General features: G+C 28.9%; 2 protein-coding genes across 5 annotated transcripts in view; one reads left to right on the top strand and one right to left on the bottom strand.

The window, feature by feature from the left end:
• The first annotated feature begins 2339 nt into the window (after positions 1–2339).
• LOC123265628 (solute carrier family 23 member 2) lies at positions 2340–25716 on the top strand. Of its 3 annotated transcripts, none has more exons than XM_044729445.1 (7): positions 2340–2592; positions 2671–2784; positions 2835–2951; positions 3293–3409; positions 5741–6231; positions 8290–9430; positions 25697–25716. In XM_044729445.1, the coding sequence occupies exons 3-6, from the start codon at positions 2934–2936 to the stop codon at positions 9404–9406; spliced, it is 1743 nt and encodes a 580-aa protein (XP_044585380.1). In that variant the 5' UTR covers positions 2340–2592; positions 2671–2784; positions 2835–2933; the 3' UTR covers positions 9407–9430; positions 25697–25716. The 3 variants fall into 3 exon arrangements, with proteins under 3 accessions (XP_044585380.1, XP_044585381.1, XP_044585379.1); XM_044729446.1 differs by lacking the exon at positions 25697–25716 and adding an exon at positions 10955–11041 and having other exon boundaries at positions 8290–9413; XM_044729444.1 differs by lacking the exon at positions 25697–25716 and having other exon boundaries at positions 8290–9516.
• LOC123265635 overlaps positions 10794–26586 on the bottom strand; it is a 73416-nt gene continuing 57623 nt past the window's right edge. Inside the window, exons 1-4 of one of the 2 annotated variants that reach the window (XM_044729458.1) lie at positions 21572–22023; positions 18888–18982; positions 18194–18580; positions 10794–11771 (exon numbers count right to left, since the gene is read on the bottom strand). In XM_044729458.1, the coding sequence (XP_044585393.1) occupies positions 10896–11771; positions 18194–18463 (1146 nt within the window). In that variant the 5' untranslated portion in view covers positions 18464–18580; positions 18888–18982; positions 21572–22023 and the 3' untranslated portion in view covers positions 10794–10895. Of the gene's footprint in view, positions 11772–18193; positions 18581–18887; positions 18983–21571; positions 22024–26586 lie in introns of those variants that run through there. The other variant, XM_044729457.1, reaches the window with a different exon arrangement.

The raw sequence follows: 26586 nt of genomic DNA, 5'->3' as shown, positions 1-26586 counted from the left end.
AATAACTGATAAAAAAATGTATGGTAAAAATATTGATTGCTTTTTTTTTACGACACTAAAAATTACCTAAAATTCATGTCTCTACACTAGAATACCCCCTTAACGAAAAGATAACTAAATGTTTACAAACAAAAAAATGTCAACAAATTGTTAGTTTAAAGTTGGCTCAATCTCATGACCAGTTGCGTATGTGTTGCAAAATTTAACGGACAAGTAATGGTTTACTGATTGGAAGTTAACCTTTAGTCATTTTTATGGATGCTCGAAAAGTTATACAAAAAATGTTAACTATTTGTCATACTAATATTATCATTTTTTAGAGTAACATTATTTCTAACTTGCTGAATAATTAAGCATTCTAGATTATTAACGATATCTCGCCACCTGTAAGATGACATAATAGAGTTAACTTTTCAAGTTGTTCATTTTGTTTGTTTTGTATTAACTTTTGTAATTTACTTAAAGTTAACTGAAATTGTTATCTTATAAATACCAAAAAGTTACTTGTGCCGCTTGGGATATAAATGAAAATTAAGTTAGCCGACATTTAAAAATTTTTAGAATTTTTTTTCTATTGAAAAAGTTATTACACATTGATAGAAAAACAATCTTGATTCAAGAAACTTTTTTTCTTCAAAACTTGAACTCTTGAAACTAGATATAGATATATTTCATTCAAGAATTTTTGTCTCTTGGTTCAAGATAGGCGATAACATTGATTCAAGATGTTACCGACTTGTGTTAAGAATGGCTTTTTTTTGAGTCATTAATTTACTTATTTCCAAGAAATAATTTTTTTTTGGTATAACAATTAAAGACTATTTAGTTTTTGAAATATACTTTGATGAATTATTTTGTTTTTTAAACGATAATGTTATTTTGATTGAAAAACTTAAATATATCAATTAAAGATAATATAGCTCTTAAGCCAAGAAAATCTAAATCAAGACAAGAAATTCTTAATGCAAAATAATCATTTGTCTTCCAAAATAAATTCTTAGATCAAGAAAATATCTCTTGAGTCAACATAAATTTTCTATCAGTGCAGAGAAATAAAAAAAAATTTTAATTTATAAAAAACTTGAAAAACTGTCAGGCAATTTTTATAAAATATTTTTTTGTTCTTATTCAATTATTGAAAAAAAATCAAAAATTAAAAACGTCGGCTAACTTTAGTATTATTACACTTAAGTTCTAATATTTGAAATAGAAAAAAAAAATTTTTTTTAATGTCGATTTTTCAAGTTTTGTTTTCCGTAAAATTATTTTAATAAATTAAAAAATAAAATTGTATTTGTCAAAATTACAAAAAGACTTAGGATTAAAGAAATTATAAAATACAATTGATTTATTATAATTATAATTGCTATTATTATTATTTTTAAAGTTAATGTTAAAATTTAACATAAATATTACAATTTAAAAAATTTTTAATCGTAAAATAATACATTTACTTATATAAAATCAATTAAAAATTAACAATTACAATTGAAAATTTTTTAAAATAAATTCTTTTGCTTATGATGAAAAAGTTCCAGACAATATTTTTAATTTATTCATAAATTGCATTAAAGTTATACCAAGTTCTTAAAATATTTCTAATATTATTTAATTTTTAATTTTTTCTAGTATACAATTTGTTTAAAAAAAAAAATATTTTTAATTTAATTTTTTACAAATCAGCCATTTTTTAGAATCAATTTCTCAAACAATATTTTTTTATTAAAACCAGATAAATATTATTTTATTTCTCTTATATTAACACAGGAAAAAACTTAAAAAAAAAAACAGTTTGAAAAATTCGTCCTTACCAAATATAAGGTAAAAGACCCAATTATTGACAATGTCCTAGTTTTGCTTGACACTTGCAATTTTATTCTAATTAAAAAAACAATTATCTTGAAATTTATAATTCAAAAATTATATTTATTAATTTATTAGAGTTGAAATGTTTTTTTTTTTCAATTAAAATAAAATTGTAAGTGTCAATAACTAGACCAGTGTCAATAATTGGGTCTTTCACCTTATTTTTATTTAGATTTTTATAAAAATTTAATTAAATTATACAATTTATTTAGATTTTCATAAAAAAGTGTCAATAAATGGATCTTTTACCTTATCTTCTAAAATTTTATTATTTTTTATTACTTTTTTTAAAAAAATTTTTAATGAACTATACTAAAGTTTCCGTAATAGCTAGTCATATTTTTTTTTTCAGAAACTTAATTTTTTTTATTTTAAAATTTATTTATGACGTAAGTAATTGTATAAATAAAAATTTTGAAAATACCCTTAACTTGAAAAATTTTCCGTCAGATAGCGCGCAGTGACCTTGAGCGGGGGAATTTAAACTCACTGTCAAAAGTTATTTAAGCGCGCGCGCTAAGTGGTGTCCGTAATCACTAACGTAATAATAAGTTATTTACTATTTACATTAGTGCTTTCATTTCGAAACTGTTAATAACATTCAAACTACCAAGTCAAATATTACAAAGCTCTATAAATAGACCCTAAAATAATATAAGTGCTAAAACTGATAATTTTCAAGATAAACACTTCTCATTTGGATCAACATTTAGTGATTTACTGCCTGTGAGTAAGCACATTAATTATGAGCTCTTTTTTTATTCCCAAAAGTAGTACAGTATACTTTTTTTTTCTTTCTCTTAGGTATGATCTGATATGAAGAAATTGTATCCAAGCTGACGACGCGTTATTATATTTCTGCAACAAAAATACATATCAAGTGTTGGCATTAATTCTAAATACTTCTGAGTATAATTTATATATATATATATATATATATATATATATATATATATATATATATATATATATATATCTAACTGTCTATTTTCCATTGAGTCAATTGCCGAGATCAAATAAATTGACGCAGATTATTAAATTTTAATTAGTTAATTAAAAATTAAAATATGGAGCTATCTGATGTGGTGAGTGTAATAAATCACGATTCCAATAATCGATACAATAAATTCAAGTTCATTATCAGTTTAATATTCAAGGTTCTCGGTAATTATTTCAAAGTTACATTTTCTTAATCATTTTTTACTCCAATTATGTAATATAATTGTTTAGTATCGTTGGAAAAAATTATTACAATAAATTTATTCTATAATTCTATCGAAATAATTGCGAGAACTGATGAATATTAATTTAACAGTACACAAAACATCATTAGTCTATTTCATGTTTTTTATCTAAGGAATTCAAGGCTGAGTAATTACCGATAGTAACACAAGTAAGTACTTCATAAGTAATTTTTATCTTTCAGTCAATGGACAACACTGATAATCCTCGGAAGAAAGAAAAACCCGAGAGACCCACGGGACTCACTTATGGGATCGATGACGCGCCTCCTTGGTATCTCTGTCTTTTTATGGCGCTCCAGGTAAAAATAATCTGAAAAAAATATGAAAATTTCAGATCAAGTCTGAAAAAACTTACTTTAAATCTAAATTTTGATTTATTATTATTAAAAATTTACTTATTGTCTTCCATTACTAATTAAAAACAGGTTATGGGCCCAGGTCTGAAGTATAAACGAAAGAATTTGATAATATAAGAAATTGAGCTATCAAAAATATTTTTATTTTATCTTATTCTTCATTGTGAAGAATAAGATTTTTTTCATCTTATTCTTCATTTATAAATTATTTATAAAAAGTTTAAATATTCTTTATTTGGAGTTTAAAAGTAAAAAAAAAATCCCTAATTGTTTTATTTTTCACTGATATTATTCAAAAATTAATTTCTAGAGTACCATACTATTTTTTTTCCTTCAAGAGTATGAAAAACTGGATAAATTATGTAAAAAAAAGCATCACCATATCACCCTCGCGGTTTTGATAATGCCGTAAAAATACCGTAATTTTTCGGCATTTATGCTCATGCCGTATATTTACCGTTATAATTCGGTAATAATGCGGTTAAACTATAGTTGTTTTGGCCAGTTTTTATACTGTAGTTATCCAGTATGTATACTGCACTTATGCTGTACAGTTACCAAAAATATACTATACAATTACCGCATTAATGCCCAAATTTTACCCAAAAAATTCCAAATAATTACCGTAATAATACAGTAATTTTGCCGAATATTTTCTGACATAATGGACAATTATTAAAGATTTAGTTTTATTTTTAGTTCACTTCTATGTTAGAAATGAATAAAATGAAAAATTTCAAATTTTGCTTTTTATTCTCCATCGCTACTTTGCAAAAACAAATACTGTTTTTGAATAAAAAATATGTAGAATATTATTTTTTAATTAGGTATTTAGCGATAATTAATATAAAATAATACATATGTTAAGTAAATATATTCTAATTTTAATTTCAATTTTTAATTTCTCACTTAGAAAATTGCAAATTTTCTAAAATCGAAAAGTTATATTGTTTCACATATATAATTATATTATTTAATTTTAAATATGCTTATCGTAAGATGGACGGTGTGGCTTAATGTATATAGAATAAGCAAAAAAACAATATGGTATAGACCGGGTAGCTCAAATGGTAGAGTAGCCGACATGTCCCCAGGAGGTTCTGGGTTCGAATCCCAGTCCGAGCGTTATTTAATTTGACACCATTTTTTAAATATGGTTTTAATACAGTCATTTTACCGCCTTATTACCGTAAATATGCCGCATTTTCAGCGTAAATGTATCGCATTTTTACGGTAAATGTTCCGTAATTTTTCGATAAAAAAACTGACCAAAACAACCGAAAAAATGCTGAAAAAATACCGCATTAATACTATAATTGCGACATTTTTTCGGCATTTACAAAACCGCTAGGGCATGATTAAATATTTTTCTGATTTTTAGAAAAAATTTGTGAATTCTGACCTTCCATGGATGGTTTAGAGAGGATAAGATAATTTTGAAATTGAACAAATATAATAGAAAAATTTATAATTCATAGTTCTTCAAATTATATTCATAAATTCATTGAAATGAAGAATAAAATGAAAATAAATAAAATTCCACTAATTTAATTTTTTGACTTTTTATGAACAAAAATCAGTGAAGACATCTGATCATTACATCTAATCAATTATCCAGAAGTTAAATTAAAAGAAAAAAAGAAAATGTAACACATCAACATAAGTCTAAAAAAACTTTTATACTAAGAGCTAGTTTTTCAATCAAAGATACAATTTTATCAAATCCTGAAATAATTTATTTTATAAAGATATATTTATTTTTTTTTTTGTATAGTTCATAAGTGAAGATATACTGACAATAATTTATTCTGGATAAAATTTTATCCTGGATCAAAAAACTGGTCCTAAGAATCACAATTTATGACATTAAAGTTAGTAGTTGCTTAACAATTTTTTAATTTTATTTAAAAAAAAAATTTGTCCCAAAAAATCATTTTTAAAAAATTGCATTTTTTATTTTTTAAAATTTCTGAATGTCAATTTTTTTTTATCATAATTTATTTGTTATAAAATTCTTACAATTATTAAATACATGCTAAATTAATTTTAATTCACAATTTTGATACCTAATTGTTAAAAATTTACTTACGGTTTTCCATTATATCAACAAAACAGGTTATGGGCTCAGACTCAAAAAAATATGCGAAAAAAAATATTCTTATACTTTATACAATATTTAAATTTTCATTAATTGAACATGAATGATCCTAAAACACAAAAAATTATCATTAAAAAATTTTAGATATTAATTAATAACAAAATGAAATATTTCAGCATTATCTTACAATGATCGGAGCAATTGTGTCAATTCCCTTCATTCTGACTCCAGCGCTTTGCATGGCAGAGGACGACCCGTCCAGGAGTTACATAATCTCGACGATGATATTCGTCACCGGTCTGGTGACAATGATCCAGACTACGTTCGGCTGCAGACTTCCGCTGGTCCAAGGCGGAACTATATCCTTCCTAGTTCCTACATTGGCGATTCTGAGTCTTCCACAGTGGAAGTGTCCTCCAGAGGAAGAGCTGAGCAAAATGAGCTCAGAAAACAGGACGGAGCTTTGGCAGGTCCGCATGAGAGAGCTATCTGGAGCAATTGCAGTCTCAGCGCTGTTCCAAGTGATCATCGGATTCGGAGGAATTGTCGGGTACTTGTTGAAGTTCATCACTCCCTTGACAATTGTACCTACTGTTTCTCTGGTTGGGCTGTCGCTGTTTGAGAATGCTGCTGCTGCAGCTTCTCAACATTGGGGTATTGCTGCTGGGTAAGGATTAATTTTTAAAAAATAATTATTGTAATTATAATAAGTAGTTATATAAAACAATATAACAAAAATTTGGTTAGAAAAGTTATTATTATTAAAACACTTTGTTTTATTAACTTGACGTGAAACTGAAGTTAGCCGACATCTCTGTCACTTTTGTGATTTTTACAACAAATAAATAACTATTAAAAAACATTTTTAAAAAAATTGCATCTAATGTTGCAACAATGCATTTTTTAACACACCGAAGCATTACATAAAAATGTTGACTTTTTATGAAAATTAAGTAGCCGACATTAAAGATTAAAAAAATTTTTTTTATTGAAAAATTATTACAAAAAAATAAAAAAAAATTTTATTTATAAAAAACTGTACTTAAGTGCAATTTTTAAAAAATATTTTTTTGTTTTAATTTAATTAAGATCCGATCCCATCTTTTTCTCGTGTCGCACTCACGGCGAGAAACGGTACTATCCTTGTTGCACTCGTGATGATAAAGCTAATTGCAGTTTTATGTTTCTCTCCCTGGAGGATCTGAAATACCGTAGAATTACGGTATTATACGGTAAAAATACGGTCGATATACCGTATGGCCACCGTAGATTACAGTAGCATTCTACTTGCAAGGTAGTAACCGTAAAACACCGTAACGTACAGTAAAGAACGGTAAAATACGGTATAGAACGATAAAATTACGGTACAATTACGGTAGCGTACGGTGAAAAAACGGTAGAATATATACTTCTGAACTTTCCGCACTACCGTATTTCAATGGTAACCTACCGTCAAATATACCTTATTTTAATGATAAGTTACCGTACAATTACGGTACATTACCGTACAATTATGGTACTTTAGCGTACAAAAACAGTACTTTTTTTACCGGATAATTATAGTATTTTACTAACAATTACGGTATTTTACCGTACAATCACGGTATATTACCGTACAATAACGGTAAATTACTGTACAATCACGGTACTTTGCCGTAAAATCTCCGTAATTTACGGTGTCATACTCTACCGCACTTTGGATCCGTCAGGGCTCTTAAACAAATGAGAATTTGGAAAAAAACGCTCTGATATAAAATAGATAATTAAAAAATCTATTACTTAGCAGAGCGTTTTTTTCGGAAATCTTCTGTGTTTAGAAGAAAAATGAAAAGCTGCAATCATAGAGACCGGCTCTTAATGAAAAGAAATCTAAAAATTAAAGACGTCTCTTGTGGAAAAATTTCTCTGAAATAACTGTGAAAAAATTTCAATAAGTACGAATAATAATTAATAGTTCATGAAGTTTTTTATTTTCTTAAAAAGTCAGAAAAATTCTTATTGTCAGAAAAACTCTTCATTCGACTTAAAAAAATCAGATTTTTTGCAAGATTTGGAACTCTGTCAGAAGAGTTATTAAAACTTCTTGTAGGAACCCTTGTGGAAATAATTCTCTGAAAAAACTCATGAAAAATTAAATTTTCCTTGAAATTAGGAACTTTCCCAAAGATAAGTTTTTAAGACTTATTCATCAGTTTTACAGGAAAAGATGAAAATATTTATTTTCAGTCGGCTAACTTTAGTATTATTGACTTTCTTGGTCTATTATAACTTCTTGAGAATTAAATTAGCCAATATATAAAACTTGAATAATTTTTCTCATTGAAAAAATTATTACAAAAAAATTAAAAGAAAAATTTTCCCATGTAGAAAATTTGAAAAATAACCTGTGCAATTTTTTTCAAATATTTTTTTACTTGTAATTTAATTTCTGAAAAAAATAAAAAATTGTTTAATGCCGGCTAACTTTAGTATCATACAAAACTAATAAATATAAAATAATTTTGAATTACATAATTAATCAAAGTTAAGAGGATGTAGGGTCTTAATAAAACGCTTTAGAAGACACTTTATTATTTAGCGACGTTTCGTGCACTTTATTTGCACTTTTACAATTTTGAATTACTTTAAATAATTTAAAAAAAAAATCATTTTATATTTTTTAGTTTGATTTATTTTATTTTTAAAAATATAAAATAAAAATAAACAACCTTTAAAAATATTCCAGGACAATAATCATGCTAACAGTCTACTCTCAACTGCTAGTAAACGTATCAGTGCCACTGATAGTATACCGAAAGAGCGAAGGCTTTAAGGTTATCTGGTTCGCCTTGTTCAAATTGTTCCCAGTACTGCTGACAATCGTAGTAATGTGGGCAATTTGTGGTATCCTGACAATCACAAATCACCTTCCAGTGGGACACCCAGGGCGAACGGACACCAAGCTGAAGATAATCGAAGACTCTCCTTGGTTCCGAGTTCCGTACCCAGGACAGTGGGGAACCCCAACAGTAAGCTTGTCGGGAGTGCTGGGGATGTTGGCAGGCGTGCTAGCATGCACGGTGGAGTCCATTAGTTACTACCCGACAACTTCAAGAATGTGCGGAGCGCCGCCTCCGCCAGTCCACGCAATAAACCGCGGAATCGCCATTGAAGGTCTGGGAACAGTTCTGGCAGGTCTCTGGGGCAGCGGGAACGGAACCAACACATTTGGAGAAAACGTCGGAACCATCGGCGTCACCAAAGTCGGAAGCAGGCGAGTAATCCAGTGGGCATGCGTGCTGATGGTTCTGCAAGGATTGATCAGCAAATTCGGCGCTGTTTTCATTATTATTCCCGAGCCGATCGTCGGAGGAATTTTCTGCGTGATGTTCGGGATGATCGCTGCCTTCGGGTTGTCAGCGCTGCAGTACATTAACCTAAACTCCGCCAGGAACTTGTACATTCTAGGATTTTCAATATTCTTCCCGCTAGTTCTGTCCAAGTGGATGATCCAGAACTCTGATGTGATAAAAACAGGGAACGAAATAGCCGACGGAGTAATTACTGTCCTCCTCAGTACCACCATCCTTGTCGGCGGGTTCGTCGGTTGTTTCCTGGACAATATTATTCCTGGAACCAGCGAAGAAAGAGGGTTAGACGCTTGGGCCAACGAAATGGCGCTCAACTTTGATGAAGCTGATGATAAAACAGACGGCGAATACATTCCAAATACTTTTGACTTTCCGGTCGGCATGACGCTTCTCAGGAAATGGAAGTGGACTTCGTATTTACCTTTCATGCCGACTTACCGACCCAGAGCGCGTAATTGTCGGAAGAAGAATAGATACGACGTAGAAAATTGAACTTTAGGTTAGAATTTAGTAACAATTTTTTTTTTTTTATAGTTAAAACGTTTATTTACTTGTTTATAATATTGATATTTAACATTTAAATAAATTAATAATTAAATAAATTTTTTTAGTGAATTAGTTTTTATAGAATAGATAATCATAAATTTATTTACAAATTACATACATTGATAGAAAGGTTAGCTTGACTCAAGACAAAAATTCTTGAACTAAGAAAATATTTTTAAGTTTCATTGTTTTGGATCAAGACGGAAAATTCTTTAATTAAGTTAAATTTACTTAAATCAAGAAAAATTTTTTAGTTTAAGAATTTTCTACTTAAATCAAGAAAATGAAATTATTCAAAATTATTTACTTGATTCAAGAAAATTTCTTTTTCTGTGTACTACAATGTAAAACAATAAATTTCTTGGGATAAGAAAAAAAATTTTTTAGTTAATAAATTTTTTTTTTAAACCAAGAATTTTATCTTTGCTCAAAAATTTTTTTTCTTGACTCAAGAAATTTATTCACTGATAAAAAAATGACTTGATTCAAGAAAAACTTTTTCTTCAAAATGTCATTCTTGTTTTGAGTACTTCAATTCTTTTGACTTAAAATTTGATTTTCGAATCAAAAAACTTGGTTGTTTTAAAATGAGATGTATACAACTTCGCCCAAGAATTTCTTTCTCTTGAATTAAAATAGACGGTAACGTTGGTTCAAGATATTACCGACTTAATATATTATTTTACTTGTTTTAAGCATATAAATTTTTGTATTGATCCCGGGAATTTAATACCACGACATCTGATACCGCGACTACTATTCCCACTGACAACTGATCCCACCCACCGTGTTTTGCCCTTTTATCATGAATTTTATGTGTATTTATTTGACAGTAGACCAACACATAAGCTTGTTAACGTGTTGTGCCTTTTTTCATGAATTTTGTGTGTGTTTATTCGACAGTAGACCAACACATAAAATTATTACGATACATATTTGATTTTATTTCATATTTTCTTTTACACATGAAACTTTTGAACAATATTTTTATATACAATATACAAATAAATAAATACGCGAAATTAATTGATAATATTATAAACTAGGTCACGACCATATGCCATTAATTTATCGCGCTTATATTCACTGATAACTTTACATATTCTCATACTTTTATCCCTGTACTTTTTACCCCTCTGAACCTCACGGTGGGATCATATTGACTATAATTTTAGGGATCAGTTGTCGTGGTATTAAATTGCAGGGATCATTTAACGTGACACCAAAAAAAATTTTTTTTCTGTATACTACAATGAAAACAATAAATTTCTTGGGCCAAGAAAAAAACATTTTTGAGTCAATAAATTTTTTTTAAACCAAAAATTTTATCTTCGCTCAAGAATTTTTTTTCTTGACTTAAAAAATTTATTGCTTTTCCTTATTATAAAATTATTTTTCTAAAGTCAAGCTAACTTTCTATCAGTGTAGTAATAAATCACAAGAATCCATGGCCAGCAATTACAGCAGGAATAAAACCTTCCCTACTGTCTCTAGACCTGACCCAGAACCATCCTTGGACATGATCGCTGAGCAAAGCAACGACATCGCCCTTGGAAACACTGATGGAATTACTTCCTCGGCCCTCGTAGTCGCTTCGGATGACCAGAAGAGTCTGCCTAGAGCCCTTGGTCCTGGCGTTGGCAGCAGCTCGAAGATACAACCTGTCAACACTGCGTTCTCCGCAGGCAGAAACTGCGTCGCGATGGCCACGACGCACCCTGGAGGAGCGTTCACGGACTCCACATTCGGACCTGGTGTCTCTGAGCTTCTCAGTGTCAGTCATGTTCCCGATGGGCCTGGGGAACACGTCAGTAGAGTCTTCCCAGCAGGGGCCACATGTGGGTTGAGGCAGGATGCCCAGAGGAAGGCACGCTGCGTACCCTACGTAGCCTTCCTGGCCATGAGGTGTCTGGACGTACAGCCAGGCTTGGTTCTTGAAAACCGCATTGACCACGGTGCCTAGAGGCAATGCTATCTCGTCTTGACCCCCACCTTGAGTCTGGTACAACGTCGTAGGAAATGACAAAACAACTGGAATGTTTGCCGGACGCTCTATTGACGCCTTTGTAAGAAAGGAATCGAGATCAGCGATCTCGTAACCAAATCTCGTTGGTGGTCGCGGGTTGTGATTTCTTTTGGTTCTTCGATGGCGGTGATGTTTTTCACGCGTCGCTGATTCTTTTAATGCTAAAAATGGCTCTGATACAGCGCGTTTCACTTTATCCGTCTCAGATGGATCTTTTGAGTCTTGTTTTTGGTCAGCTTTACTGCTTACTAGGGTTTCTGGTTGCTTGTTCAGTTCTTTCGCTGGCTGAAATTGGAATTTTGTAAATTAGTGTTTTTGTTTTTTGGATCGAAAAAGTTTAATCGCTGCATGTTATTGAAATATTAACAATTCAATTTTTTTTTATTCAAAGTTTTAGGAATAAATATTTAAAGTGATATTTTGTTTTACTGAATTTGGTTGTTAAATTTCGGAATTGTATTTTAGAATTTTTTTTTAATCAAATAAACAATCTTTTATAAATAATTACTTATTATCAACAGTTTAGAATTATAAATAGGTTACTTCATTATTATGCGCGCGCAGGTCGCCATTTTGTTGAACTTTGTACTCCATTTTCTTCAATACAAACTTTTTACTATAAAATTTGGATTTATTTGTGTATTTTGATAAATTAAAAATGCTAATTTTTGAATTCAGACTTATAAAATAGACAGAAATGAGGAAATACATAATTATTTTAATAATATTTAAAAATAAAATAATAAGTAACCAAAATATTGGAATTGAATTGTAAAATAACCTAAAATTTTACTGAACTAAAATCCAACAGACATCTGATTTTTAATTAATAGTTTTTTATAATTTCTATACGCAAAAACTTTTTTACAAGAATTTATAGATAAAAAATTCTTAAAAATTGTCAAAAAATAGATGTTGACAGTATTAAAATTTTACAATTTAAATATACGAGCAGCGATTAACTTTGACACCTTAAAAATAATAAAATAAATGATACTGAAATTAGAAGACGTCTTACATTTCTTCTACTATCTGAAATTTCTTTTCACTAGAGTCACTGAGGATAATCTGGAATGTTATCCAGTGTAATCTTGTTCTTTCCGTGTACATGTGGGATTTTTTTCATTATAATTTAATTGTTATAAAAATTTTTAAAATTAATAGATGTCTTTTGAATTCAGTATGATTAAAATATTTAAATAATACTAAAGTTAGCCGACGTTTTTAATTTTTTGATATTTTTTCATTTATTAAATAATAACAAAAAAATATTTTTTAGAAATTGCACTTATAGTTTTTCAAGTTTTTTACAAATGAAAATTTTTTTTTATTATTTTGTAATAATTTTGTCAATAAAAAAAATTCTAAAAATTTCCATTTTTTATCGCATCCAAAATCACAAAATACGAAAAAATCACATGTAGTTGGAATTAATAAATGACAAATTAAACAATCATGACTGTCGTAGTAAAAACGCATGTTTTATTTCTGTTGTTTTTTATTATTCACGAGTTTTATTTTGGTTTGTGACGTTACCAATTTTATTTTACATATTTATTTAATTATTTACAAAAAAAGGAAAAATAGAATGTGTTCTCAGATAAACAATTTTTTCACATACATTATTTGTTTGATTACTTTCATGTACTAGTTATGGTAAGATTTTGTTTGGAGTAAGGTCTTGAGTATAGACAAAAGTCTCACTAATATAATTTGTATTAATACAAGTAAAAAAAGTTTGGAAAATCCAAAAGTGCACGCCTCATAACGCTCATTCATTTTTTAAGAAAACAATTAATTGTGTAATTGATTAAAAAAAAAAAAAAATTATAATTAAGTAATTTCTTACAGAGTATTTTTTATTTTTTTTTTAAACATCGGCGCCCTTTTTTCTTGTCATATGCGCACGCAGTCTAAAAAAATCTAGCTTGATCAAGTGGTGCCATAGTTTTTACGTGACAAATAAGAAAAGTTCGTTTGGCTTTGTACGGTTGTATCGTAGTGAATTTTAATAAAAATTCAATTAAAAAAAAAATACGCAAACTAGGCCACTGATATGAAATACGGACCCAGTTCATCGAATTCTTAAACTAATAAAAAAGGTCCGGTCTTAAAATATCAATTTATTCGGGAGTAATCGTTGGTACATCCAAAATGGGGTGACATCCGGACGTCCACGTAAAATTTTTTTCAAAACGTTTTTTTTTTCAAAATAGCAACTTAAAATGATTTTAGAAAGTAAAAGATGGTTTAATTTAAGTGTTTTTTCGGTGTACATCTACTTATATCATTGTATAAGTGTAGTATGCTTGTGATAGAGGCATTTAAAGATCACAAAATTGCTTGAACTTGACGAGTCGAGTATAAAGCACAACCTCACGCGCTTCGCGCTATGAGGCGTGCAATTTTGAGTATCAATTTATGGTATTATCGGAAAACTTCGTCAAAATTATGGTTGCCGCTCATGCGCAAATAACAAATGAGGGAGAAGCCGGCCGGCACGAGTCAGCGTGGTTTGGTCGCAGTTCGGTTGTACAAAAACAATAGTAGCAATACGAGCCCTTTTTTCACGTCAAGATATTATTAATATTCATTTTAATTAAGAAGGGTTTACATTTTTCCTCTCTCTCGCCCTCTATTGGACAAACGAAAGTATCTCTGTCATACTTGTACAACAAATGGAATCTTAAAACGCATTTTATGCATAAATAAATGAAAATTTTCCAAAAAAGCGCTTCCCTCTTCGATAGATAATTTAATTATCTATCGAAGAGCGAAGCGTTTTTTTTTCGAAATTTTATCACATACATGAGAAAAACACGTTTGAAAATCAACTATAAACCGCTCTTAAACTAAAGATTTATTGCTGTCTACTCACTAATAATAATTAATCACGTTATTTATTCATATTCTGATTAACTAATACTTGAGATTTAATAAATATTACTGAGAATTAAATTAATAAACTCGGGAATAAATTAATTAATAACGCCATCGCGTTCGTCAATTGCGTCTTTAAGAGCGGTTTATAGTTGATTTTCAAACGTGTTTTTCTCATGTATGTGATAAAATTTCGAAAAAAAACGCTTCGCTCTTCGATAGATAATTAAATTATCTATCGAAGAGCGAAGCGCTTTTTTGGGAAATTTTCATTTATTTATGCATAAAATGCGTTTTAAGATTCCATTTGTTGTACAAGTATGACAGAGATACTTTCGTTTGTCCAATAGAGGGCGAGAGAGAGGAAAAATGTAAACCTTTCTTAAGACAAAGACACATCGGAGCAGCCATTTTAACCCTTCAGTACCCACGTTCTTTTTAGTGTCTCACTTGCACTGCAGCGACATCCTATAAGTTGAATCCCACAAAAAACAGTTTCACTGTAAACCGCCGCGCCAAGTACACGTCCAACTATTGTTACAAACTATAATAATTCAATTTTTACAAAAAACTATTGAATCGAAAAAAAAAAACGAAGTACAAAAAATTTTTTAGATTAAAAAAACATTAAAGACAGTAAATATTAAGGAAAAAAATTTAATGAATTTGGTGAGCATCATTCGAATACTTTCATTATCCACAGTTTTTAAAATTGATACTTGTAGTGTGAATTGTATAGCACACCAAGTACACTAAATTTTTTTCCTTAGTATTTACTGTCTTTAATGTTTTTTTAATCTAAAAAATTTTTTGTACTTCGTTTTTTTTTTCGATTCAATAGTTTTTTGTAAAAATTGAATTATTATAGTTTGTAACAATAGTTGGACGTGTACTTGGCGCGGCGGTTTACAGTGAAACTGTTTTTTGTGCGATATATCTTTTTTTTGTAAAGAGTATATTAAGTGACATAATCAAATATTTTATAAATATTTTAAAATTCCAAATATGTACTTCTCAAGTAATTCAGCTGATTCTTTATGCATGAATTTTTGTAATAATTTAATTACAAACAAAATTACTACAATACTTTAAATGACGCGCGTGACTAACCAATGTGACATCTAAAATATAGCGGTAATGATTTTGTGGCTCCACCTACTGTCATATATTGAAATGTTAAACTAAAGACCAACTACTTATATCGGCGCTAAGTTCAGTACTTAGTATATTAACTACATGGTAGAATAACAGGGTTAAGTTGTGCCAACTTGGAAATAAGAAAATTCGCCCTAAATTTGTAAAATCTCTCGTAGAGTCGAAAACAGGCGCAAGCAAAAGTTTTCAAACTGGCGATATATTAAATAATTGTTAAGATCCAATAATTTTTTGTAATATATGCATAATTGGTAAAAAGAAACTTATTAACAATGATGTCAAGTGTTAGTGTCTTAGCAATAATAAAAAAATATAGAGCTAAATATGTGAGGAGGTTATGTTGACATATGATGAGAGAATAGAGACACGTTGTCTCACGCCATATATTGGACGTGTACTTGGCGCGAGACACTATCGTGTCTCCGGATGTTGTTGCGTGAGAAAAATTCTCATAGCGAGGGTACTGAAGGGTTAATTAAAAGCGTCTTCAGTGAAATTAAATCATCATCATTTACATTTTGAATAATTATCTAATAAATCTATCATTATCTAGTTCATATACTAGTGTCAATTATAACTGGTTCCTACACCAGCAATTTTAACTGGTTCCTACACCAGCATTTCTAAAAGGCGGTTGAGCTCACCCCTATTGTGTTCTTACACACAATTATCAGATATACATACAATATTTATTCATAAACATACATAACACATTCACACCTACTCTGTACATCTTCGAGGAGTTTTTTCCTCAGCATTTACTGGGGTTTTTCTCCTCTTGGGGCAATAAATTATTATTTATGTTCCCTCTACACCGAGTGTAATTATTTCTAAAATAATAACCTAACTTTAACTCAATTTAAAATTTAAACTTAAGAAAAAATTACGGAATTACTCTAATTGAGTACTTTCCGACAAAACATTTGGTGCCTCCTGTGAGGTATGAACTCACGACCCCTGCACGGATTGATTAGAGCAAGGTGTTAGTCATCGTCGTATTGGCAGTGCCGTTTAGAGCATTCTCCATAAACGATGGTGCATCCGGGTTCTCTTGGTCATCAGATGAGCTCTCTTCTTCAGATGAGCTCTCTTCTAATGACCAAGAGAACCCGGATGCACCATCGTTTATGGAGGATGCTCTAAACGGCACTGCCAATACGACGGTAACTAACACCCTGCTCGAATCAATCCGTGCAGGGGTCGTGAGTTCATACCTCACAGGAGGCACCAAATGTTTTGCCGTTTAAAGCATTTTGACGAAGTTTTCCGACAATACCCGAAATTGATACTCTAAATTTTTACTTGTATTAATACAAACCGAACAAAAACAGTATCACTGTAAAAAAATCGCGCCAAGTCCACGTTCATAAGACTATTAAGAAAAAAAAAAATTTTTTTTTTCTTTACAAAAAGATATAAAATAGAAAAATTAAAAAATCCAAGTAACCGATATGATTGTATATGATTTTCGGAAATTAAAAAAAATTTTGTTGTAAATTTAAAAATTAAGAAAAAAATTTTGGAACGTATTTAGTGTGCGTGGTTGCAAAATATTTTACATTTCATGAAATTCGTAAAATCTATTTACTAGGACTTTAAAAAAATTGAAATACACAATGACGCACACCAAGTACGTTCCAAAATTTTTTTCTTAATTTTTAAATTTACAACAAAATTTTTTTTAATTTCCGAAAATCATATACAATCATATCGGTTACTTGGATTTTTTAATTTTTCTATTTTATATCTTTTTGTAAAGAAAAAAAAAATTTTTTTTTTCTTAATAGTCTTATGAACGTGGACTTGGCGCGATTTTTTTACAGTGAAACTGTTTTTGTTCGGATTTCAGTATTTTTTGTAATTATAATAAAAATTTGCAATTGGTACCAACTTAAATCTCAAGTTGGCTGCATTTTTTATAGCAAACTATCCCCTTGAAGCTACAGTTTATGTAAAAATAATTGCAGCGCACCCTGGCGGGTGTAGATGCAAGCTGTGAAATTTATTTTTTTAACTGTAGTTTCCCATCTATTGAAGGATTACCATGCATTGTCGAATTACTTAGTCTGTGGCATGTCACTTTTTACATCGAAAAAAAGTCAGGATCGAAATTTTTGAGCTTGCTATAGTTTGTGCTGATAAAATTTAATAATTTCAAGTAGATTAATTGTCATAATTGAATATAATTAATTGGTATCAGTAAAATAAAGTATGAATTACTGTTATAATATAAAATTTAGGAACAAGAAGTACCGTAGAATTAAATAAAATTTTGCAACCTCGAAATACCGTTCTGCTTACAGTAAACACACTCGGTAGTCTGGCGCTCCGTTTACAACGGATTTGAACGGAACTTGGCGCCAGATTCTACCGAATCTGTGGATTATATTAGTGAGACTTTTGTCTATACTCAAGACCTTACTCCTAACAGATTTTATAGTTGTTATAATATCTGTAATAGAACATAATAGAATTGGATTATTTTTATAAATTTATGTATATATTTTTCAGAGCCTGATGAAGACTCAATAAAGAGTCGAAACGTCGCAATAATAACAATAACATGATTGTTTAATTTGTCATTTTTATTAATTCCAACTACCTGTGATTTTTTCGTATTATTCTAAAAATTTTTAAATGTCGACTAACTTAATTTTCATAATATTTAATACCTTTTCATGTCTTACAATCTTATCAATCTCTTGCAAGACATTGCAGCGTTCATGTTTATCCCGATCAATAATCTCGGTACTTTCCTTGGTCTTGATGCTCTTGATACTCTTGACACTCCTTCTAGACGACCTATCTTTGCTCTTGCGAATAATCTGAGAGTCCTGAATGCTCGCGGTATTGTTAACTTCATTGTGTTGGTGCTGTTGTCCGCGAAGTACCCAAGTCAAGGATATTTTAGGGCGCAAAAGTGTGCTGGGACGTTGGCCCATGCTCTTGTAACTTGACGACAGATAACTTGGTGCCGGCGAGGGCGTACGCGAGGGTGTCACTCGTAACAGCGGACAATTCGCCACCAAGTCCACCTCCTGCAACGTACAGGCATCCTCCTAGAACCGATAATGTTTTATGTTTAAGTAAATGCAATACTAACCTCAAGTATGTCTCGACTAACAATAATTGTACTATTAAATACATTTTATCGGTAAAAGGTAAACCTTTACTGCAACATTTACCTCTCATGAGAGCCAGACAGTAAAAACCCAAACAAAGGATAAAAGTTAATTATATCCTCGTAAGAAATAATTATTATAGTGGAATTATATGTTAGCAAAACACCTCGTCTCAACTTTTATATTTAAAAGGAAGAAAACCTCCACTGAGGGATTTAACTCTCGGAAATAGTTGTCTTAATACCTTGGGAGAGTCGTTATCCTCTTCAAGGTTTACTTGCTCCGTTTCCTCGTTTCTAATATCCTCATCGACGTTCCACTGTCGTCGCTTCAAGTCTCCTGAAAATAAATAATTCACATTAAACTATTTACTATTTATAAGAAAAAAGAAGATATAATAGTTTGCCATCACCGTTAAGGAGTTTATGGCCTAATAATTTTACTCTGGCAAGCTACAGATCATAGGCATGTATCATTTGATTAAAACAAGCTTGGAAAATTTTAAACACACCACAAGGCCTTATTAGAATTTTTAATTAGTAAATTTACATCATTTAATTCAATAGTTTAAAATTAATGTTTGTAATTAATATTAATAGTTATTTGCACGAAGTTAACTAAGTCGATTTAGTTGCGGGTATAAATAAATTTTTATAATGATACTGAAGTTACCCGGAAAAAAAAAACTCGAAAAATTAAATTATAAATAATAATAAGTGTCCCATCGTATTCAAAACTAGAAAAATCACAGTTCGAAATAATATTTTTCTAAATTCAAACTTTGAATGTTAATTTTTAGAACTTTCAATGTCATATTTACATTTTACAATGTAATTCTTATAAAATCTGTAATAATTACAATCTGAAATTATTCGCCACGTTACATTATATAATGTAATTTTTCTATTTTTCTTTTTTCCGTGTAGCTGACAACGTCAATTTTTTTTTTAATTTTTTTAATAAATCTATCACATTAAAAAAAATACTTTTAAAAAGAAGAAAAAGGGAATTGTTTTATTAAATTTTTTTTCAATTGACTAAAGTTAACAGACATTAGAAATTTTTTTATAACTTTTTAGTATATAATGAAATTACTATGAAAAAAATTTAATAAAAAAATTCCATTTATGTGAAAAGTAAAAAAAATTATTAATGCAAATTTTTAGAAGCATTTTTTTTATTGTTATTGATTTTTTATAAAAATAAAAAAAATTGACAGTTGTTAGCTTTAGTATCACTTTTTTCATAATAATTTCATCGTTATAAAATTATAAAAAATTTCTAATGTTTGTCAATTTCACGGTCATATTTTGATATGGCGCTAGTATTATTTTTTTTTATAAATTGTGACTCTGATGAAGATGATAGACATTAGAAATAATTGTTTTTTAATTTTATAGCATCAATGAATTTGTTCTGAAAAAAAATTCAGTAAAGAAATTCCACGTGCAAAAATTAAAAAAAAATACTAGTGAAAATTTTTAAAAGTATTTTTTTTATTGTAATTGATTTTTTATAAAAATAAAAAAAATTGACAGTTATTATATAGCTGACTTCAGTATTATGAAAAGTTTCACATGAAGAAATTAAAAGAAAAATAAATAAATTTTTTAAAAATACTTTTTTAGTATTTAATCAACTTCTTTAATTTAATTTAAACATTTTCAGATTTTCCCTTACTAGGTATGGCGACTTTTTTGCCATGATAATTAGACATAACCTCAATTTATGTATAGCAATTATTTCACTGGATTCATTAAAAATTGAAAAATTAAAAAAAAAAATTGTAAAGTTAGTAAACAGAAACTATTTTATGTATTTATAGAATAATTTATTAAAAATCTTATTTATTCCAAATTTTCTGTAATTGGACAAAAATTCACAATAATATATTCATAAATATAGAAATTTTAAGTAAGAAGAAATTTTATAAAAAACTGTGATAAAAATTAAGTTAGCCGACTTTTAAAATTTTTTTTACTAAAAAAAAGTTATTACAAAAAAATTAAAAAAAAATTTCATTTGTAAAAAATTTGAAAAACTGTAAGTGCAATTTTAAAAAAATATTTTTTCGTTCTAATTTAATTATTGAAAAAAAATCAAAAAATTAAATTTAGTGTTATCAATTTTTTTTAATTTTATAATATATCAATTACAGTAAAAAAATGCTTCTAAAAATGTTCATTAATAATTTGTTATACTTTTCTCATATGGAATTTTTAAATTAAATTTTTTTGTAAAAAATTTGAAAAATTGTAAGAATAATCTCAAAAAAAATTATTTTAGTTCCAATTTAATAAACAAAGAAAATAAAAAATGTCGGCTAGCTTTATTATTCTAAAACTGTTTTTAAACATAAAATACATATTTATCAAGAAAAAAAACTAAGTAGCACTTAGATAAATACGGAAGAAGAAACATTTTTTGCTAATGAGAAAAATATTTGCTTGAACAAAAGTATCATACAATGATACTATTGTTTGCTACTTTCATTGATTCTTTCTCAAGATGTGAAGAATATACATTTAATTGAAAAAAGTGATAATTATGGTAAGTAGAACAATAAAAAAAAAATTAATTATTTATGGAATGTAAAAAATAAACTTTGAAAAAATGTTTAAGTTAACTAAAAATTTCTTAATTAAAAATCAAACTAAAATTAATAGGTACTAAATTATATTTTTAAAAAATATAAATGTTTTAATAACACCAACTGTTGATTTTAAATAACAATTAATTACCGCTTATCAAAGTACCACATCTATTAATTAAGTAATCCATAAATAAAAAGGAATATATATTTATGAAAGATAAAAACCACCTAATATATAATTTAACTTTCAATAATTTTTCAAAATATTTAACTGTTGCAGGATAACCATTCGCGATAAACCCGATTGAACACAAGACACTCTACTGATGAATTACCTGCTAGGCCGGAAAAGAACCGCCCCGTGGTTGGTTCAATAGTAAAGAGATTATCCTGGGGCAAGATTAAACGCACTTGAGCTACGCGATAATGTCAGAGCATGTTAAGATTTACGAGAACCACCTTTTTATCAATTTCCATTATTTTAAGGATTATCACCAACAATTAACAAGCACTGAATCACATTGTGGTATCAAAGACTAATTTTTGGTAAAATTAATCAACTTAACTGGGTTGATTTTAAATATTTTTAATATAATATTATTGATTGTAAATTTAAGTGATAGAATATTAATTATAAAGTTTTTTTAAAGGATAACTACACTCGGTAATTCGCGGAGGACCGTAGATGCAGGAAGGCAGCGAAGACTAGACTAAAGCTGAGGGATCACTGGATGTCGGAACTCAAGGTTTCGTTGCCAGTGAGAGATCCCTAGATGAGAGAAAGCCGAAGATGCTCGGGAACGACGTACAAGGCGGTTTGCTGTCAAGAGGAGGAAGAAAGACAGGCCCAGAGAAGAGCATATAACACTACATCGGAGGATTGGCCTCCTCAATTCCCGCGTAAAGCACCCGGCCAATCGGAATTCGCCCTTTGCCAGCGTAATTGTTGGGTACCGCGTGCTCAACGATACGAGCCAAGGATTTGTTTGGATTTTATAAGATTTTGTTGGATTGAAGGAATTTATTTTTGATTAACATTTATTGTGGGGGATTAATTTACATTCCTTTATTAAACAAAATTATTAGAAATGATTTATAACAGTGAAGTTAGAAGGTCTAAAAATTTTTAATTTTTTTTCATTAAATAAATTACAACTAAAAAGATATTTATAAAAAATTGCACTTATAGTTTTTCAAGTTTTTCACATATGAAATTTTTTTTTAAATTGTTTAATTGAAATTTTTTCAATAAAAAATTTTGAGATGTCGGCTAACTTTTCATAATGATTTCACAGTATTAAATGCTCATAGAAGATATGATTTAAAATTACTTAGATGATTTGACAGGATTAAAAAGGATTATAAAATTAATCATTTTATTTAATCAGGATGATTAATCATTTTTATGATTATTATTGATGAAAGTTGATGTGTAATTATAAAAATAGGTAATATCATATTTTTAATAAAATTTAATTGATGGAAAAATTTATTTCTGGGATATTTTTCATTGGCAACACCGAAAGAAAAATTTGTTTGTATTTAACAAGCTTTATTAACTGGTAGTGAATGATTTTTTAATATTAGTTAATTTAATCTATATTATTAAGAGAATAAGAAAAATTTTGTTTCCACGATAGTCACATGATAAAATCGGTTTTTTTGGTGTAATTTAGGGTCATTGCAAAGGTATTGACTTGAATTTGTATCTTTTCAAGGTTTTATTTCATTCTCACCGATAGTCAATTTATTATGATAAGTATTTATATTTAAATATTTGTAAATTTTGCCATTCGGCTTGCTGCCTTGGCATTTAAACCAAATAAATAAATAAATAAAATAAAATTTAGGCTGCATTCGAAAATTCTTTATTTCTAGAAACATAATTAAGAAATGACCTTTTATCTTGTGAAATATTAACATTTTTAAAGATATAAGCTCATCCCGATGTTACACTCATCGAGACCTTTCATTTGAGTACCCACATCAATTTTTCATATATTTTATATATTTATATATATTAATATATGAAAAATATATAAAAATGCATGTAGGTACTCAAATGAAAGTTCTTGATGAGTGTAACATCGGAATGAGCTTATTTCTTTAAAAACATTAATAGTTTAGAAAGTACAGTGCAATTTAACATAATTAAGAAACGACCTTGTATTTTGTAAAATATTGACATTTTTAAAGATATAAGCTCATTCCGACATTACACTCATCAAGACCTTTCCTTTGAGTACCCACATCAATTTTTCATATATTTTATATATTTATATATTTCACAAATACCATATTTATAAAATATATAAAAAATGCCATGTGGGTACTCAAATGAAAGGTCTCGATGAGTGTAACATCGCAATAAGCTTACATCTTTAAAAACATCAATAATTAAGAACTGACTTTGCTATCTTGTAAACTATTGACATTTTTAAAGATATAAGCTCACCTCGACATTACACTCATCGAGACCTTTCATTTGAGTACCCACATCAATTTTTCCATATGTTTTATATATTTATATATATATGAATATATGAAAAATATATCAAAATGCATGTGGGTACTCAAATGAAAGCTCTTGATGAGTGTAATATCGGGATGAGCTCATATTTTTATAAATGTCAATAGTTAAGAAAGTACAGTGTAATTTAACAAAAGTCATAATTTAATAAAGCAAAATTTCATTTATTTATAGTTCACAAGTCTCAGCAGTCACATAGTGACTGTAAGATTGCTAGTAAATATTAATTAACAATGAATTTTTCGATAAGTGAATTATCTAAAATATTTATTGCATCTCATGAAAAAATATTAAAAATATATTTTCTTTTCTAACCAGATATTGATTAGTGAATTAAAGTCTGTTTCTTCTTTCAGACCTTGGTTATATTCTTTTTAACACTAGTTGTAGAGGCTAGAAATAAAAGTGAATGTACTTTTCTTAAAAAAAAATATTTGTCTATAGTTAGAAAATATTTGGTTATATTTAATAAATTAACAAATTTTTTCTAAATACATCAATTTATTAACAATTAATAAATTATTCTTAGTGTAGATAAGGTTTTTTTTTAATTAAATCTTTTAATAGATTTGAAATTATATCAATTGCTTTCTAATAAATTTTCTTAATTATTGCAGGGTTGTTTTCTTCGGAAAGAATTCGACGACAAATAGCAAGGAAGAATGAAAAGAAGAGACAGTTTGGTAAAAATTTGAGTTTGTTCGGAATAAGCTGCCCTGGGGCAATATTCTGGGGCTGGGTGGGCGCCTCGAAGGTTGTCGGTGCGAAGAGAGAAAGGTACCGAGTAAGTCTTGGCAGATGAAGAGGAGGAGAACGTCCAGTATAAGAGTAAAGTAAGAATAAGAATGAGAATAAGAATAAGAATGAAAATAAGAATAAGAAGAAGTTAAGAAAGAGGAATAAAAAAAGGAGGAGGTTCCCGCGACCTGTGACCCTCTCTGGGAACTTTAACGGCAGGAAGCTCGGCTCGTGAATCGCACGATGGCCCGACTGCAACCAAAATATATCCCGGTCCGAGCGTGCGACTCGGAGATGCCGATCTTGAAGAATCTTCTTCTTCTTCATTCCTTTTATTTCTTCGTGAAGTTTTATACTTTTTTTGGCATTTTAGCGTTATCGCTATCCTGCTTCCAACATCCAGCTACGGATACGTCTTAGTTCTCGAGTCCTGTTCTCCTCTAATTCCCGGTCACTCCGATACTTGACCGATCTCGGGAACGGAATTATCGAAAATTGAATCGTTCTGAAAGCAACACACTCATCGCTTTAGCTCTTTAAATTAAAATTTTACGGCATCATTTCATTCGCTGGCAATCATCTGTAATCTCATATGATCCTCCTCTATCAAAAGCTTTTATTTTTATAACTTTTAAGATAAATATTGTTATTAGTTTCGATACAATTTAAATTATTCCAAATGTTAATATAACGATATTAAAACTGTACTTTTTTTAGAACACCTGCACACTGTTAAAAAAAAAAAGTAATTTTTTTCTACTGATAGAAAAATTTATTAACTGTTTATAAATTCATTAATTTAAAAATAATTTGTTAATTTTTTAAGTATTAATAAATATTTTTTAATTACTAATAAATATTCTTTTGAAGAATAGAATAACTATTAACAGCTAAGAAATATTTATTGATAGTTTAAAATTACCTATTTTTTAATTTATTTATTTATTAAATATTTTGTAACTATTAATAAATATTTTTTTAAAGAAATGTATATTAATTAAGAAATATTTAATATTTGATGAATTTTTTTGGAGTGAAAGTATCTTATTGTTTACGGTGCGATGTGAAGATCATTCATAAACAAATAATCCCATACATTTTTACAATAAAGATACGATACACTAATAATTTTCACCGCTAAAAAAATTCTGTAATTTATTACAATTGTTTAATTATTAATTTTATTTCTTCTATTTTTAACTTCCCGCTAAGAAAATCGAAGATTTTCAAAAATCGGGAAGTTATTGTTTTCACCCCGTTTTACGAAAATCGAGTTTTCATCGAATCTCGACGTTTCGAGGTCCTAGGAAGCTTCCCTGACTATTCCCGCGATGGTGTCTGTATGTATGTAGGTTATTGTGTGTGTGTGTGTGTGTGGATGTATGTAAACTTCTTATAACTTTTGAACGGCTTGACCGATTTGATCGCGGTTGGTGCCATTCGAAAGGGCTTGACCAAACTTAGATTTTGAAAACTATTTGTACCGATTCAGATCAATAGATTTTGAGAAATCTTCAAAAACTGAAAAAATTTTTTTCAAATTTAGTTTTTTAGGAATAACTTTTAAACGGCTTTACCGATCAATTCAAAAAACTAATTAGCTCTTAACATAAAAAAACCACGTCGATCGCTGACAGTCCGGTCAAAATCGGTTGATTCTTTCGTGAGTTATCGTTGACGAAAAAAAACCGAAAAAAGTGTTTTTTCGGAATTACTCCGAAATTTTTGGTTCTATCAATTTAAATTTAAAAATTCTTCATAAAACTTAAAAAACTGCGTCAAATGCCATCAACTGTGTGAAAATCGGTTCATTCATTCAAAAGTTATTGCGATTTGAAAATTCAAAAAATAGTGTTTTATCAAACTTCTATCAAACTTTTGAGCTCGAAGAGCTCAAAAGCATACAAAAGCTATTTTTTTGAGCTTGGAGAGCTCAAAATAACACACAAATTGTATTTATGAGCTCGAAGAGCTCAAAAATGTCATAAGTGAAATTTCAAGCGTTTAGGTATAGGATTGGCGGGAAGTTGCAGGGATGGCCCTTAGGGTCAACCTTTTTCCTAATTTTTTTAATCAAAATTC

The sequence above is a fragment of the Cotesia glomerata genome, linkage group LG5, assembly GCF_020080835.1.
Source record: "Cotesia glomerata isolate CgM1 linkage group LG5, MPM_Cglom_v2.3, whole genome shotgun sequence".
Lineage (NCBI taxonomy): Eukaryota > Metazoa > Arthropoda > Insecta > Hymenoptera > Braconidae > Cotesia > Cotesia glomerata.
The sequence above is the reverse complement of the archived record's forward strand: the minus strand, read 5'-3'. Positions and strand labels throughout refer to the sequence as shown.